The 14,553-nt window shown below is 41.1% G+C and overlaps 1 protein-coding gene across 1 annotated transcript in view; it reads left to right on the top strand.

Annotated features, from left to right (window-relative positions):
• The first annotated feature begins 11,977 nt into the window (after nt 1–11,977).
• The window catches only part of abcc6a (ATP-binding cassette, sub-family C (CFTR/MRP), member 6a), a 28,442-nt gene continuing 25,866 nt past the window's right edge, over nt 11,978–14,553 (top strand). Inside the window, exon 1 of the mRNA XM_011479752.4 lies at nt 11,978–12,524. Coding sequence (XP_011478054.2) covers nt 12,483–12,524 — 42 coding nt within the window. The 5' untranslated portion in view covers nt 11,978–12,482. The remainder of the gene's footprint in view (nt 12,525–14,553) is intronic.

The following is a 14,553-nucleotide window of genomic DNA, read 5'->3' as shown; positions in this document are numbered from 1 at the left end:
TTTGTCATAACCAAAGACAAAAGATAAGTGTGGGCACAATGATTTACCATGCTATGTAATATACACAAGAGTTTGTCAGATGATATGTTTCTGTAGTAATTAGGCTTTAAGGAATATTCCTTTTTCAATGCACAGGAAGTCATGTATTTAAAAAAGCGTGTGATGGAAAGGCCAGCAGCCCTTTACATTGAAACCTGTCATTTAATCAACATTTCCTGTCACCCACAGGATGTGGCTCATTTCTTCTGGGGATCCTAGCCTTTGCTGTCCTATATGGAATTCCGGAAGTCTGTTATGTTTCGACTCTTTGATTTACAAAGTGCAAAGTGTAGGTTTCCACTGTAACAGTTTATAGAAATGCTGCTGCGAGAGGAAGCCAAGTAATGAGCGCTTCTGCAGAATTGAGTTGTCTTCACACATAGAGAGACATGATTTAGTGCTCACTTTTCCAGATTATACTCCGAGCTAAAAGTAGCTTGAAGAGAAGTAAGTTACATGTAGAAGTGAGAAAATAAGGTCTTTTGCTTCCGGCGGCTTTGACTTGACTTAACTTTGCTGTTCATTGAAGCACAAACACAACAAGACAACATAGCCTTTCATGCTGTCCTGAAGTCACTGAAGTGACTCAGGTGATGTTATTGTGAGCGGGAACCACATTTCACCAGTCTGAGAGTTCCTGAAAAGCTGCTCTAAGGACGTTTAACAGCTAGAAGCTCTCCCAAAGTTATAAAAATGAGAGACAGAGGCGATTACCCTTGAGTTCTGTGGTGGACTATTATATAACAGCCAGTGGTTAAGAGGAAAAAAGGGCTGGTCATCACTTCATCATTTTACCACAAAGCAGTGCTTATTCTATTTGTTTTTTAGCCTGAAAACCATTGTGTTTTTACGACAAGCAGGGAGTGGATGATACCCTAATAAATGTCACAACCACAATTCAGACCTCTCCCTCAGTTTTTTTTTCCATTTTTAATTTTTAGTGTTGATATTTTTAGAGGATATTTGTCCGCAATCCTCTATAGAAAAGCATAGGAGTTGTTTTGTTGATGCCTCTTTTTAACCACTGCAGTAACTGAGCTGGTGACTGCACATCACAGGAGCGCAGCACGAGTGGGCGTTAGGCTCCGGCGTCTATTAAGGGGGGAGCCACTGTCCCTGGTCATTTGGCAAACTACCGACGGGCTCTAAGTCATAGATAATTGCTGGAAAGCAGGTCTGTTTTGTGTTTTGGAAAAAAAACTATTGAAGTAGCTGAGCCTTTGCAAAGGTTGGCTGCACGAAGAGAACACTGTTTGGATGGATGGATGGATGGATGGATGGATGGATGGATGGATGGATGGATGGATGGATGGATGGATGGATGGATGGATGGATGGATGGATGGATGGATGGATGGATGGATGGATGGATGGATGGATGGATGGATGGATGGATGGGAAACATTTGTACAGTAATGTAAATAAAAAAGGAAATTGTCCTTTCTTTGAAGGGGGCAAATGGATCTTTTAAAAAAATAAAAACGAACATTAGCACATCAACATATGTAAACAAAATACCTAAACTGTTTGTTTGGAATGCCACGCTCTCAGGCCGTTCTGTGGTATCTGTGCCATTCCTTCTCTAGCCGTGTTCCAGTGCGGTTTCCCTCTAAAGAGTAATCACAGCGTATAGTCTCATACAGACACCTACTGGTTTCAGAGCAGTTGAGAAAATGATGGCGACCATCTAAAAGGGAAAAGAGCAGCTTTAGTGTGTCTGTGGTTTGAAGATGTCAGGTTGTGATCAGAGTCACCAGAGGGGGGAAAACAAAAACTGGAGCCTAACAATTACCTTACTAATTCTAGTTTGGTTGTGGAACGAAACTGTCTCCTAATGTCATGCAAGCCAAGCAAGAGTAACTGTTGCTTGCGTGTGGTTGTATCTGCTGCAACCAACACTTGAAGCTTTTCTCATCAGTATAAATAGAAATTTCACAAAAACTGGTTAGATTTTTTGTTTTTGTTTTTGTTTGGTTTCCTGCAAAGTTATATAATGATCACCAAAACCATCTTATGAACACACACCACCAGCTTTAGCATGCAAATTTTGTCCTATTTTGTCTGGAAAAAAACAAATTGGTTTCACAGCCTGTTTGTGTGGCTGCACCAAACTGACCAAGAAGACGTCAGCCTTTTGTCACTTGTTACCTAATCCGGGAGCCTTTTCTGAAGGAAACTGGAGTGCCGTCAAGTTTAGTTTTCCATCTGATTATCGCATTACAGGAAAAAGAGACGGCAATTTGTGTATGCTTCACTCAATGAAAAAATATGGTTAATCTCCAGTACCAATCCTAAACAACTGATTCTGCTATTGTCTCATATTGTTTGGTGGATCAGACTACTGAAGTCTTAAGAAGCAACAGTCTATTGTTGGACAAGCATGAGCCTTAATAGGATGTAGAGGAACAATACACATCCACACCAGCTCCTCCTCATTCTGGTCACGGCCCTGCTCATACACCACTGTGGGATGGCATCCCCATTCTTCAGCCAACATTTGTCATAGTCAACCACTGGGATTGTGTTGGTCATGAACAGCACACCTGAGCTGATCTCACAAAAGTTCCACAGAGTTGAGGTCGGTCCTTCTGGCCAGAGCTCCATTTTCCTCTCCCAAAATCTGATGGTCATCTCGAAAAAAAATTTCTCTGGAAATAAGAGCTAGGATGGACTTCACCCTCAAACTTTGGAAGTGTGGGATTGCCACTGGTTACAGGATCTGGTCCACATATCTCTCTGCATTGAGACTACCTTCAGCAATGATAAGCCTCGTCTTTCAGGTGAGTGGGACGCTGTCACCATCAGTGAGTGAATGTGTGTGGACCCTGAGGTGTTCCCAGACCAGCCGAGAGACGTAGTTTTCTTTGATCGCACACTCCGCTATTCAAACTCCTTCACCTGGGGCAGAGTTACCCCATCCACTCGGAGGGGAAAAATTACTTTTCTTGTCACAATTTTATTATAAAAGGGCTGGATATTTTTAAAATTTTAAAAGGGCAAAGCATTTCCCAGCAAGAACAACAGGGAGAGACACGCAAAAACCGACACTAAGCCCCTTGTTGAATGTATTTTGAATCATCTAACATAAAAAACTGATTCACTTCACCAATAAAACTATTTAAAAAGTTAAATGGGGTAACAGGAGGGTTGCTCATTTGGTAGGTTGAAAGGGCATTCTGAAAACAAAAAACTATTGACACATACAGTTAAATTTGACTGACAAACAACAAACTTCAGTTATTGGAAATTAAACATTTATACGTTTAAAGATTTGATTGTTGGTGTAATAAAGTTCATTTTGTTTACTGACAAGGGGCAGTTGAGAAAAGAGAAGATTTACCAACTATTAGCTGGACTGAAAAAACAACCGTCTGTATTTACTGCAGCCATCAGTGACGTCAGTGATGGAGCAGTGACAGCTACTTTATTGCAAACAAGTTGGTATAAACATCCAAACCATTTTTGGATGGTGAACATATGGGAAAAATGTTGAAGGCTGCAGAAGTCTTGTGCCCCAAAAAGCAGTCGACCTTTGCCAGCATAAGTCTTTCTAGGAATCAGGATTACAGATCCAACATCTCTGAAAAGACTTGGGCAGCCAAATGAAGGAATCCAGTCATTTATTACATTTCTGGTCGCTATTGACGAAAGCACCGACATCACAGATATGTACATCTGTGCATATTATTTAGAGGTGTTTATCAGACTTTGACCGTCACAACAGAGTTTCTTGAGTTGATGGACAGTGATGATGACAGTCAGTTCTAGTTACAGTGCTGGACAATGTTGGAGTGAACGGGTCACGTGATGCCCGTCTGGCCACTGATGGCGCCCCATCAAAGGTCAGGAAGGAGGCAGGTGTTGCCACAAAGTTCAGTCAGCCGCCAAGGAAAAGACTCTTGGACATTTCATTGGATTTTGCACACTTGAATGACAGTGAAATTTGTCGCTGCACAGAATCTGAATCCTGATACTGATGGCCAGCTGAAGTTTCAGGAGAGAAAGAGAGGTTAACTCCAAATTCTTTTTCAGTTCACAAATGTTTGCAAGTTTAATTTAGTTTAATTTTTCATTGATTTGCACATTTACATTTTAGGCAGCGTGATTCATTTTTTCCATAGCCCCTCTAAGGTTTATTATCGGGATTGTACCACAGAGTTTTAAGTGAGAAAATAAACTCTGGAGGATAATTCTTTTTTCTCCTCACTTACAGGAAAATTAGTCAAAATGGCAAGATCAAAGTTGAAATAAAGGTTCGTGAAAAAATCAAAATTTTGCTTGAGAAAAGTAAAGCCGAGTTTTTTAGAATAATTCAGTCTTCACAAAACAGAATGGCTAATGTTGGTAAAGTGGAGTTGCACATGTAAAATAAGGAGCTCAGAGACACGTTTGAGTGAAGAGAACCGCAACTTTATTTTACTTTTCATTCAAATACCCAGAAGTCTATTTGTCACCTTACGTCATTTACCTGTCATGCGCAGATCACCAATGGAGGAGGGGGGGATTACACTGTTTATCTTCTGCAAACGTCCCGTTTAAACATAAAACAACAAAGAAGAATGAAAATAGTCTGTCATATTAGCATTAGAACGTCGAAAGTGCCAAAAAGTGTCCCTCCTCAGACAAAAGTGTCACACAGACTTGGAGATCTTGTCTTTGGTGGAGGAAGAAAGGATTTAAGTCTTCATCTTCATCAACGGGCTGCAGAGATCCTGCAAGCCATCAATCAATCAATAAAACATCTCTTGAGCAACATTTCAACTTTTTTCTCAAAACTTTGTTTCGCCTTTAATCTCACCATTTCAACTTTTTTTTCCTGTAGGTGAGGGGAAAAACTTATCTTCAAGAATTTTTTTTCTCACTGTGGCCCTAAAACTCCATCGTAGGATTGCTTCAGTGTCAGATAAAATATAAAATATTCAGTCTGTATTAAATTGAATAAACCAATTTTTTTTTACAGCAAAATGCATTTTATTTGAGATCCATTGGCCTCTGTGAATGAATGTGTAATAAAAAGTGATTAGGCTACCATGTTGGTTGAGGAATTTTTTCCAACCGAGTAAAAACAAAAAAAAACAAAGCTGTCATTTTGCTTTTATGTTAGTGGTCCGGCCCCCTTAATATCAGACGGGTTGAATGTGGCCCCCGAACCAAAATGAGTTTGACACCCCTGAGTTAAACAAAGCATCAGTTCAGAGAGAACGTTCCCCTTTTACCACTTGTTTTTGTTCAGATAATGAAGCAAAAGTTTGTTTTAAAGAGGCCAGTGCAGTAATATAAAACATTTAAGCTATTTGACCGGAACTTCTTTTCTAGGTGTACATTTTCACTGTCTGTTATCACTTTTTAATCCCCACCCAGCAGCCAATCAGAATCCAGTATTTACCCGGACCATAATATAATCCCCTGTAGAATCAGAGCCAGAACAAGTTTTTATGCTGTTGAACTGCATTTCAAAGTGACAGGAGTCAAAAGGAACAGCAACATAAACTGTTTTTCTGGGCTTTACGCTACAGTTTCCTCATATTTCTTCAAATTTTGTCTCCCAAAAGGTTGGCTTCTGTTAGACATCAATGTAGAGTTTTTGGTGATCATCATAAGTTTTTTTCTCCAAACTTGTACTTTCAGTAGAAACCGACTTACTGACTTACTGTTTTTTTCAACAAACTACTGGCCAATCTAACAGTCCCTGATGTCAGAAGCAGCGTCATGACAGTTTTGGCTTTATGCCTGGATTTGTTCACTAAGCTTCTCTCGATGACAGGGCACAAACCTGCAGAACTTTGTCATTTTAAAAAATTATCTGCTACCTGGTAAAAAATATTTATTGGTATTTTTTTTCCAAAACCCAGCAGGTTAAGATTTCTTGAAAAAATATCCAAACATTGATCCAAAAACCATGTATGTTACTATAGACATAAGCCTATTCCAGGAATCATTGACTTTCTTTTGCAACTAACGAATGGTAACCAATAAAAGAACTAGAATTAGGTTTGGCATCAGCTTTTGGGATGGACATTTTGGCTTGACTTCACATAAAACAAAATATCACATGCTGGCACTTAGAGTTTGGCTGTGGTTTTTAGACAAACTGGTTTCTTAAAGGCTCTATACTATGCTATTCTTAAGCCTTTTATGGTTAGCAATACCCATGTATATGATAATATATTACTTTTGGCACACACAATAATTTTTTTACATAAATATTAGTTATTTTCCTGAGTTCTTTTCCAACGTGAGTCAACTTGATCTCTAAGGCTCCACCTTTCCCTCCTTGTGGGTGCCGCCCATTTCATGACATCAACCTAGAGTCGGCCTCTGCAGCGTGTCGGCGTTCCACCCACGAAAATAAAGATTCAAACTCTTGCAAAGCTGAATGTGCATATTGTGCATATAAAAGGAAAGCGTTTTTGCCGATCACTCTGCAGAGAAAGTGTGTGTGTGTGTGTTTTTGTGTGTGTGTGTGTGTGTGTTAGACTGGGGGCGGTGCTGTCAGCGTCGACTCTTCCTGAAAGGGGCGGTTCTCACCTGTCTACGTGAGCTTGTGAGAATCCACTCGTTTTCATGGGTTGGGAGGGGCTGGTCCTCATAGAGCAGGTTTTTGAGGGAATACTCAGAAATGGGGACATGGATCAAAATACAGCTTTGAGGTTTCTTTTTTTTTTTCTTGAGAAATTAACGTAATACACTTAAAAGTTCAAAAGTTTGATTGTGCATGGTATAGGCCCTTTAAAAAGAGTTTAAAAAAGATGCAGTTAATGCGTCACATTCGTCAAGGGTTAAGTTTAAAATGGGTTTGGCTTAAATTCACCATTTAGAGCTGGTGGTGTAGGACCCAAAAGGCAGGAGATCAGGCCTGGTAGCAGAAACTAAAACATCTATTAAAAAAAAATGAAACATGACAAAAACCATGGAGAACCAAATGAGTGACAGAGCAGAGCAGATGACCTGAACACCAGACAGTAACATAGGCTGAGGGTAATTAACTAAAATGAAACCAGCTGAGGGTCACGATTAACCTGAAACTAGTGAAACTGTTTACTAACAAACTAACAAAAGGCCACTCCGAACATGAACTAACACAACATAAGAAACAAACTAAATTACAGAAACCTTACAATCACCTAAAAATGATTCACTTCAATTGCTTTGTGTTTGAAAATAGTCAAAGTTTCCCACTATTAATATAAAAGGGTGTAAACAGTCTTGACTGCATCACTGTGCAGGTATGTGACTTAATCAAAAAAATAATGATTCAATAAAGTTCATTATGTCTATAAATTATACTGAGTATTTTTCTATCAGACACTGTTTTGTTTTCGTTAAACGTACCGACATGTTTCGGTGGAATACCTTCCGCCTTCGTCAGGGTCGTCATCAGGTGGTAGTGTGTGACGTCTTTAAAAACATGATTGTGACTGAGGCGGAGTCCCCTGTCAAACTTTGACAAGTGACTCCGCCCCTTGATGTCAGTTTCTTGCTGGACGATGTTGACCCAGGTGCGAGAGAGCAGGGAGGCCCCCTCATCCCTGTTCATGGAAATATGGGCTCGCTTTCGTATCATGGAGGCGGTGGAGATCCGAAAGCGAGCCCATAACATAATTTAAGTACTTAGTTAAAACATAGTTCTGCTTTTGTCACATTCAGTCTCAGGTGGGTTTGCTCCACCCTGATCTTCAGTCATCAATCTCTGCGTTCTGTGAAAAAGAGATACAGTGCAGTATGTATGAGGCGGTGTATGATGATCAATCTGGGAGAAGTTGGACTTCCTGTGAATGTGTAGGTGCCATGTCGGCATGGTGTTAAATACTTCTGGGCTGGACTCACTCACGTAGGCATGTGAGAAAGGTCTGAAGTCTGCAGACGGAAGAGGCCCAGCTGCGACAAAGGGATGCACAGGTGGATTGGACCTCCACCTTTGCCGTCATACAAGGTCTCACTGAGGAGCAGTCATCCTGACATGCAGGAAGCAGGTCAGAGACGAAACCTAATGAAGCGAAGAGGAGACATTCCACAGATGCTGTGACAGGGGGAGAAGGAGCCTGATCTGATTGCTGGCGTAGGCCAACATATTTGAACCTTCAGACGGCTGGAGGTGCAGTTCTCATTAGATTTGCTTACTTGAGAGCAGTGAGAAAAAAATGCTGCAGAGATTTTTCTTGTTTGTTTCCTTAAGTTTCTCAGGTCCCTCCCTTTGCTTTGCTTTGCCCCTGCTAAATTTGTCTCTCTGTGCTTGAACGTAATAAGCCAAAATGACAGCATTACTTTGACTAGACTGTTTTTCCTCCCAGAGGGAGAAAGAGGCCAGAGGAAGTGTAGGTGACCCAGACTGGTTAACCGCTGCACAGCCACGCACTAGCTGAAAGCATGCCACCCCCTCCAAGCCACCCCTGCATCCACTGCCTGCCAGGGCTGCATTACTACTACTACATACCATGACCACAAGCGGTCCTGTTCCAGCACCAGCCGCCTATTGGGTGCATGCTCCGTGCTTTCCCTTTCTTTATTGCTGTAAACAGTCTGCTGTCTGGGCTTTGGCTGTACCAGAGCTTATTTGGGTCGGTTTTACTGGGCAGCCATGTGTATGTTTGTGTTTGGGCCTGTATGCACAGTTTGCACACTCCTCTTATGGACTGTGCAGATTCTTTGTGTCTTTTACTTTTTTAACATTGCAACACCCCTTAGCCTCTGGATCAAGTCTGGGAATGATCAGTTGAGCAGACTTGGCCCAGAGGTCTCGGCAACGTTTATGTTGGACATAAAAGTAAAAGTTATTTGGCCCCTCTCATGTTAGTGAACATGGCTGTACATTTTTGGCAAGCTGCACAGGCAACAGTTATGAGACAGCTTTAGGAAAGAAAATATGCAAACCGCAGTGAAATAGACCATACTAAGGTGGGTCGGAAACTCCTTTACAAATGTCCTCTTTTGTTGCCAACATCCAAATGTTGTCATTTGTCTACAGCTGATTAAAAAACACCTTCAACTAAAGACTTAAAAAAGGAAAAGAGCTGTTCCCTGACAACCTTTGGGAACCTTGTACACACCAGAACCATTCGCACACAGACACACACCACCCACCTCTTTGGCTGTGGTGCATTGCATAAAGAGTTTCAGACAATTTCTCAGTAGCAGCAACACTAAGGCTGTAGGGCTGAGACATAACAATACTGTAGTTGGTCAGACCTTGAATGCCTTTTTTGTTTGGATACGTCTGACAGCAGCATTAAACTAATTTTTTGTATTATTTTTATACTCATCCATCGAAGCTTTTAACATCAAGGAAATCATTAACTCTTTTTGAATCTTTTTTAGCTTCTAATTAAAAGGATTTCTGGCACGTGTGCCCAAAAAATGTGTTATTTTTGTCCTCTAAACTGAAAATTTGCAATTAATTAACCAGTTTTACATCAAGCTGAGTTAACATCTGCCACGTTGCATAACATGTGTCCTTCTACACAAAACTCTTTCTGACTTAGTTGCCCGAAATTGAAACCATAAAGTGATGACTCATTTATTAAAGCAAATATTGCCATTTTTACTCATGGCGAGACATGGGACGGTGGTGGTCTGCCACTCTGCTGAACTTTCCATGTTTCTTCTCTGCACTGATGATGCTGCTTGGCCAGATGGCGTCATACTTTCCTGCAGCCAAGGCCTTTCTTTCTGTTGACCAGCGTCATTCCATTTGACAATTCATTTAAGCAGGCTTCAAAGAACTTTGACAAGTTTAGAATCTAGTATTTATTGTGTGATTCTTGTTTCTCAAGAAAACTTAGCTCAAGGATCTGCTCTGAAATAAACTCCTGGGTCACAAGCTCAGCCACTGAGCCATTGCTGATGTCACAACTACTTTAAAGCCAACTTTTTTTTTAACCCTTGTGCTATCCTAAGCACTTTAACATTGAGAGTTGGGTCATCTAGACCCACTAGACAGTGCTCTGAACCTTTTTTCTTCAATGATTTGTGATCTTCACTGGTGTCCATGGATTACATGAAATCTTTCCACCTTTTTCCACCTTTGTCATGGTAGGGAGAACACGTCAATGCAAGGGTGGGGTCATCTAAGATAGCACAAGGGTTAATATGACACCGGTAAGAGAAATCAGAACTTTTTCCACTGACAGTGCAAGTCTCTCTGCAGCAAGATGAGCCATTAACCAGCTAGCTTCTAGATCTTTCCATATCAGCAGGTTTTCCAATCTCCGGAGTTGGCTTGCACAAAGAAGATGGGTCAAAATTTTCCACTCAGCTTTTAAAATGTGAAAGCATGTCAAAGGGATACGTCTGCATTGGTTCTTTAGAGATCATTTTTAACAGTATAAAGGTGGGGTGGGAAAAAACTTCAATTGAACGTTTGAAATACAAACATTGGAAATTGAAATGAAGTAAAATCATAGGTGCATAATGTGCCACATGAAAGAAATTATTTTACTGTTATACTTTTATCCTCTACTGTCCAAAAATCTCAGACAACCCTCATTTTTCGCTTTTTGCTTCAAAATAAAAAACGTTCTTGTCCCAAAAGTGGATTAAACAGTCTTGTTTTCTGAACAAAAACAAACCCGTAGCAACGTTTTTAGCCATTTTAAGTCAAATTCAAGCATCTAAAGCTCATCCTTTGCTTGATTTTCCATCCAAATCTGTGCAACTCTGGCTTTTTGTTGCATTTTTATGCTGAAAACCATTAGAGATCAAAAAGTTACCAAGTAAAGAGAGAACATTTGTGCCAGGAAAAGCTTTAAAGGACTTTAAGAAGTCCGCTCCAGACGACTTGTCTGATTCCTTGGAAGCATAACAACAGAAATGCGGGGGCCTGACTTGGATGGTGCTAAACTGTGGAATTACTCACACTCCAGAGCTGAATGATTCAGTGTAAAATAGGTCTTTATTTTCTGCAGCTGACTGAGGTGGAGACAGTGGAACCGCAAATGATTCTGGACTAATAACCTGATAAATTTCTCCACCATTCAGCTGACAGTTTCTGTGTAAAGATCTGAACGGACTGGTAGGTGGTTTGAGATTCTGGTTGACCTGGTGATTGGTCACTTTTAGGTGTGAACCTAAATACGTTTTCTCCTGAATGTCTGTAATCTTTTCAAGACCAACATTTTAATTTAAAATGTCTCAGGGGCTCCATATCGTCTAGAGCCACATGGGGCTATTCAGGCTCCCGGTGAAGGTAGTCCACCTCAGTGTCATCTAAAAACCCGGCACCTTGGAGGTGTGGAGGAAAACCAAAGCACTCGTAAAGGTCCACTCAAGAACAAGCTAACAGCCTCCACTACAACCACTGCTCCACAACACATCATAATGTCTGACATGTTAACGAAAAGTGAGAGGAAAACTTCCGCATACTCAGTTTTCACCTCTGCTAATTATAGAAGGGCATGTTGGAGGTGTCACTTGCAGGGAAGCTCAGCGTGCCTTCCACGCTTCTGCTCAGGTTTATGGCGGCCCGAAGCTTTCACAGAAAATGGTAAACAACGACTGAATGAATGTGGGTTCACTGCAAAAACTCAAGAAACCCCTTGTTGCCAGAAAAAGTGTATTGCTTTCTAGAAAAACAATCTCATCAAGAAAGCAAAATAATCTTAGTTTGAGAAAACAGGTTTTAGTTACTATGATTTTTTCTTAAATAAGAATTCTTGGTAAGACCATTTTTTGTAGCCCACTGCCAGATTTCTTTACTTATTTAAAGAAAATCTCCCAATGGGTTAAGCATTTCTGAGTTTTTTCTAAGGGGCCTGTTTTTGCAGTGTTAAAAGTAAAAACCTGTGAAATAGTTGTATTCATCTGAGTCGGGCAAGCCTGGCTTCAAAAAGTATATCTACGTACAACCAGACACTTTGTGGCCAGACGACTGGCTGTGTGGGATGTGGGGAAAAGGAAGGAGGTGAGGGGGCAGCAAGTGAAAATGGGAGGAGTGTGTTTGGGTGTGGGACTGTCATCCCATTCAGTGGTGTAGTTGTGGTGTTTTGATCCAGATCCAGTAGACGTGGGAGACGAGAGAGGGGTGTGAGTGAGGAAGAGAGAGAGACATATTTCCACCCACCCAGAGAGGAGACACGCTCTTAAACAGCCAGCAGACTGCGGCGCTGTCAGAAAGACACAGGACCCGAGGGCAGCAGCAGCAGTAGCAGCAGCAGCAGCAGCAGCAGCTCAAACTGAGAGCTTTGCAGAGAGTTTTGCAGAATTAGAGCCTCTTTGACGCAAGATGTTTTACTAAAGCGGAGGAAAAGTTTAAATTTTACATAAATAAAGCGAAACCTTCAAGTAACTGAAGCAAGAGCAGACTAAACCCGTAAATATCAGAGAAATAGAGTTGCTTTAACACACTCATAACTGAAGCAGTTCTGGTGCAGAAAGCAGAGCCCAGCCTGAGGAGCAGGACGGACTGACCAGAAGCAGCTGTGCAGCGAGGAGGAAGAAGCAAGCAAGTGGATGGATGCCTTCTGCAGACTCAGCGGCCTGGACCCCCTGTGGGTGAGTGTGTGATGTGTTCACTGACCCTCCAATAAGTGTTTTCTCGCTGAGGAGCTTGATATCACTGGTAGGTCATAAATGTATATTTGTAAAGACCCATTGTTTTTCAATGAATGTTTGTCCCGAGTGACCTTCTGTTCAATGAGGTCTTTGTCTAGTTTTGCTGTCTGGCATTTATCACAATGACTCTTGATTGTTTTGAAGTAAGTTTTCCTTTGCTTATTTTAGTTATTTACAATATGCAGAAGATCTAAACACAAAGAAAAGACTAGCAAATAAAGCATTGACTTTACAAAAAAATCTACATTGAAAAAGTGTGGACAAAAAACAGAATTTGTTGAAATTGTGAGTAATCTCAGAAATTTTTCAAACTTCTCCTTCCACCCCACAACTAATGTTGACTTTCTTAAAAACTGAGAAGCTTCTTGGACTTAAAGATAATTGACTGGTAATTGACTCTGTTTAGAGTTTCACCTCCCAAGGTCCTCCCCATTAGAAACGTTGGAAAGTTTCTCCCCCACCACTGAAAGGCAAAATAAATAATGTGTGTGTGTGTGGTGAAAAACATTATTCGGCAGCACTCAGTCACACAGGAGGTAAATCCTGTGGTGGCCTGAGAGGGGCTCAGTCAAAGGTGTGTTTCATTTCTGTGACTCAGTCCCGTGAGATCCTGACTGTCGGGAAAGCATCTCACTGAGTGAACCTGTGTGCTTCCAAAGGCTTTTTAGTTTTGTGAACAAGTAAACCTCCACATTCTGGATCTGAGCTAAAGAAAATAAATAAATAAATAAAAAAGCAGAATGGGGGGAAATCCAGCTGGAAGTGAGCACAGCAATTCCCGGCAGGTCTCTTCCTCCCTTGATCCGTCAAGTTCTGGATCTCATTACAGCCCACATGTTTTAGAAAGACTCCAAAACAAGCAGCAACAACTGTCATGCAAGTGAAAGTCTCTGTTTCATGTGCAGTTGCTACTTAATCTACAGCATGCTACACGGTGTTGGAACCTATTTCTGTGTGTTGGCTGTGCAGCTCCTTCACTTGTTAGGCCAAGTCACTTGTTAGCACTGACTGTATATGAGAACTGGACCGAGGGAGTGTAACGTCACCCCTAGAGAATGGCTTAATTCCAGCTCCAAGAAAATTAAGTCAATTCAGTCATTATTTATGCATGATGTGGACAATGCCATGTTGGAGCCAGCTGCTATCAGCAGTAAATGGTCCGAGTTGGTCTGAGTCAGCGTTTCTATGGCAACCACACTATGGCACCACATAATCAGCAAACTCTCTACTTGAGGACAGTGTACATCGGAGGTACTACCTGTGTTCATCTTGCTGTCATTGAGTTAAACCGTCCTGAAGAGTGGTCTACGGGAGTGAATTTGCACAGGACTCAATTCAGTCCTTCATAATTTGTCCTGCAAAGTGTGTTCCTTTTGCGCATGGATTGTTCATGGGTCTTTTTTCAGTGACGTGTCTGGCAAATTTAAATCTAACAATAGTGAAACTCAGCAAATTGGGCATTGGTGCAAAACAGGTCACTGCTCTCCACTTTCACAACTCTCTGTGTTTGCCCAGTTAAAGTATCAGAAGACCCCATGCAGCACCCCTCACCAATCGGGGGTGGGCTTTTCACAACCGGAAAGTGGGCTCGGGAGAATATGTCCATCCTACGTTTTTGAATGTACTTTAATTGAGGCAGCTGATTGGGAAGATTATAACTTAAATGATTTGCACTACAAAAAATATAATAAATAAATGTTAAGATGAGCAAGAACTACTGTAGTAAAAAAAAAAAAATAATATCTGAGAAAGAATGGTTATTCTGACAAATAGAATGACCGAGGAATGGTTGTTTGTGTCTCAACAAAATCCACAGGATTTTTTGTTTTTTGGAGTTCACAGGCACTTCCTGTTTGGAATGCGAGGGGGAGGGGTCACTCAGTCCAGTTCTCTTATACAGTCAATACGTGTTACATAAAGCTGAGTGTCACATGGTTATTCATCTGTTCACACTCAACAGGTCAGTATG

This window comes from Oryzias latipes, chromosome 1 (genome assembly GCF_053564925.1).
Source record: "Oryzias latipes strain Hd-rR chromosome 1, Olatipes_Hd-rR_3.1".
Taxonomy (NCBI): Eukaryota; Metazoa; Chordata; class Actinopteri; order Beloniformes; family Adrianichthyidae; genus Oryzias; species Oryzias latipes.
The sequence above is the reverse complement of the archived record's forward strand: the minus strand, read 5'-3'. Positions and strand labels throughout refer to the sequence as shown.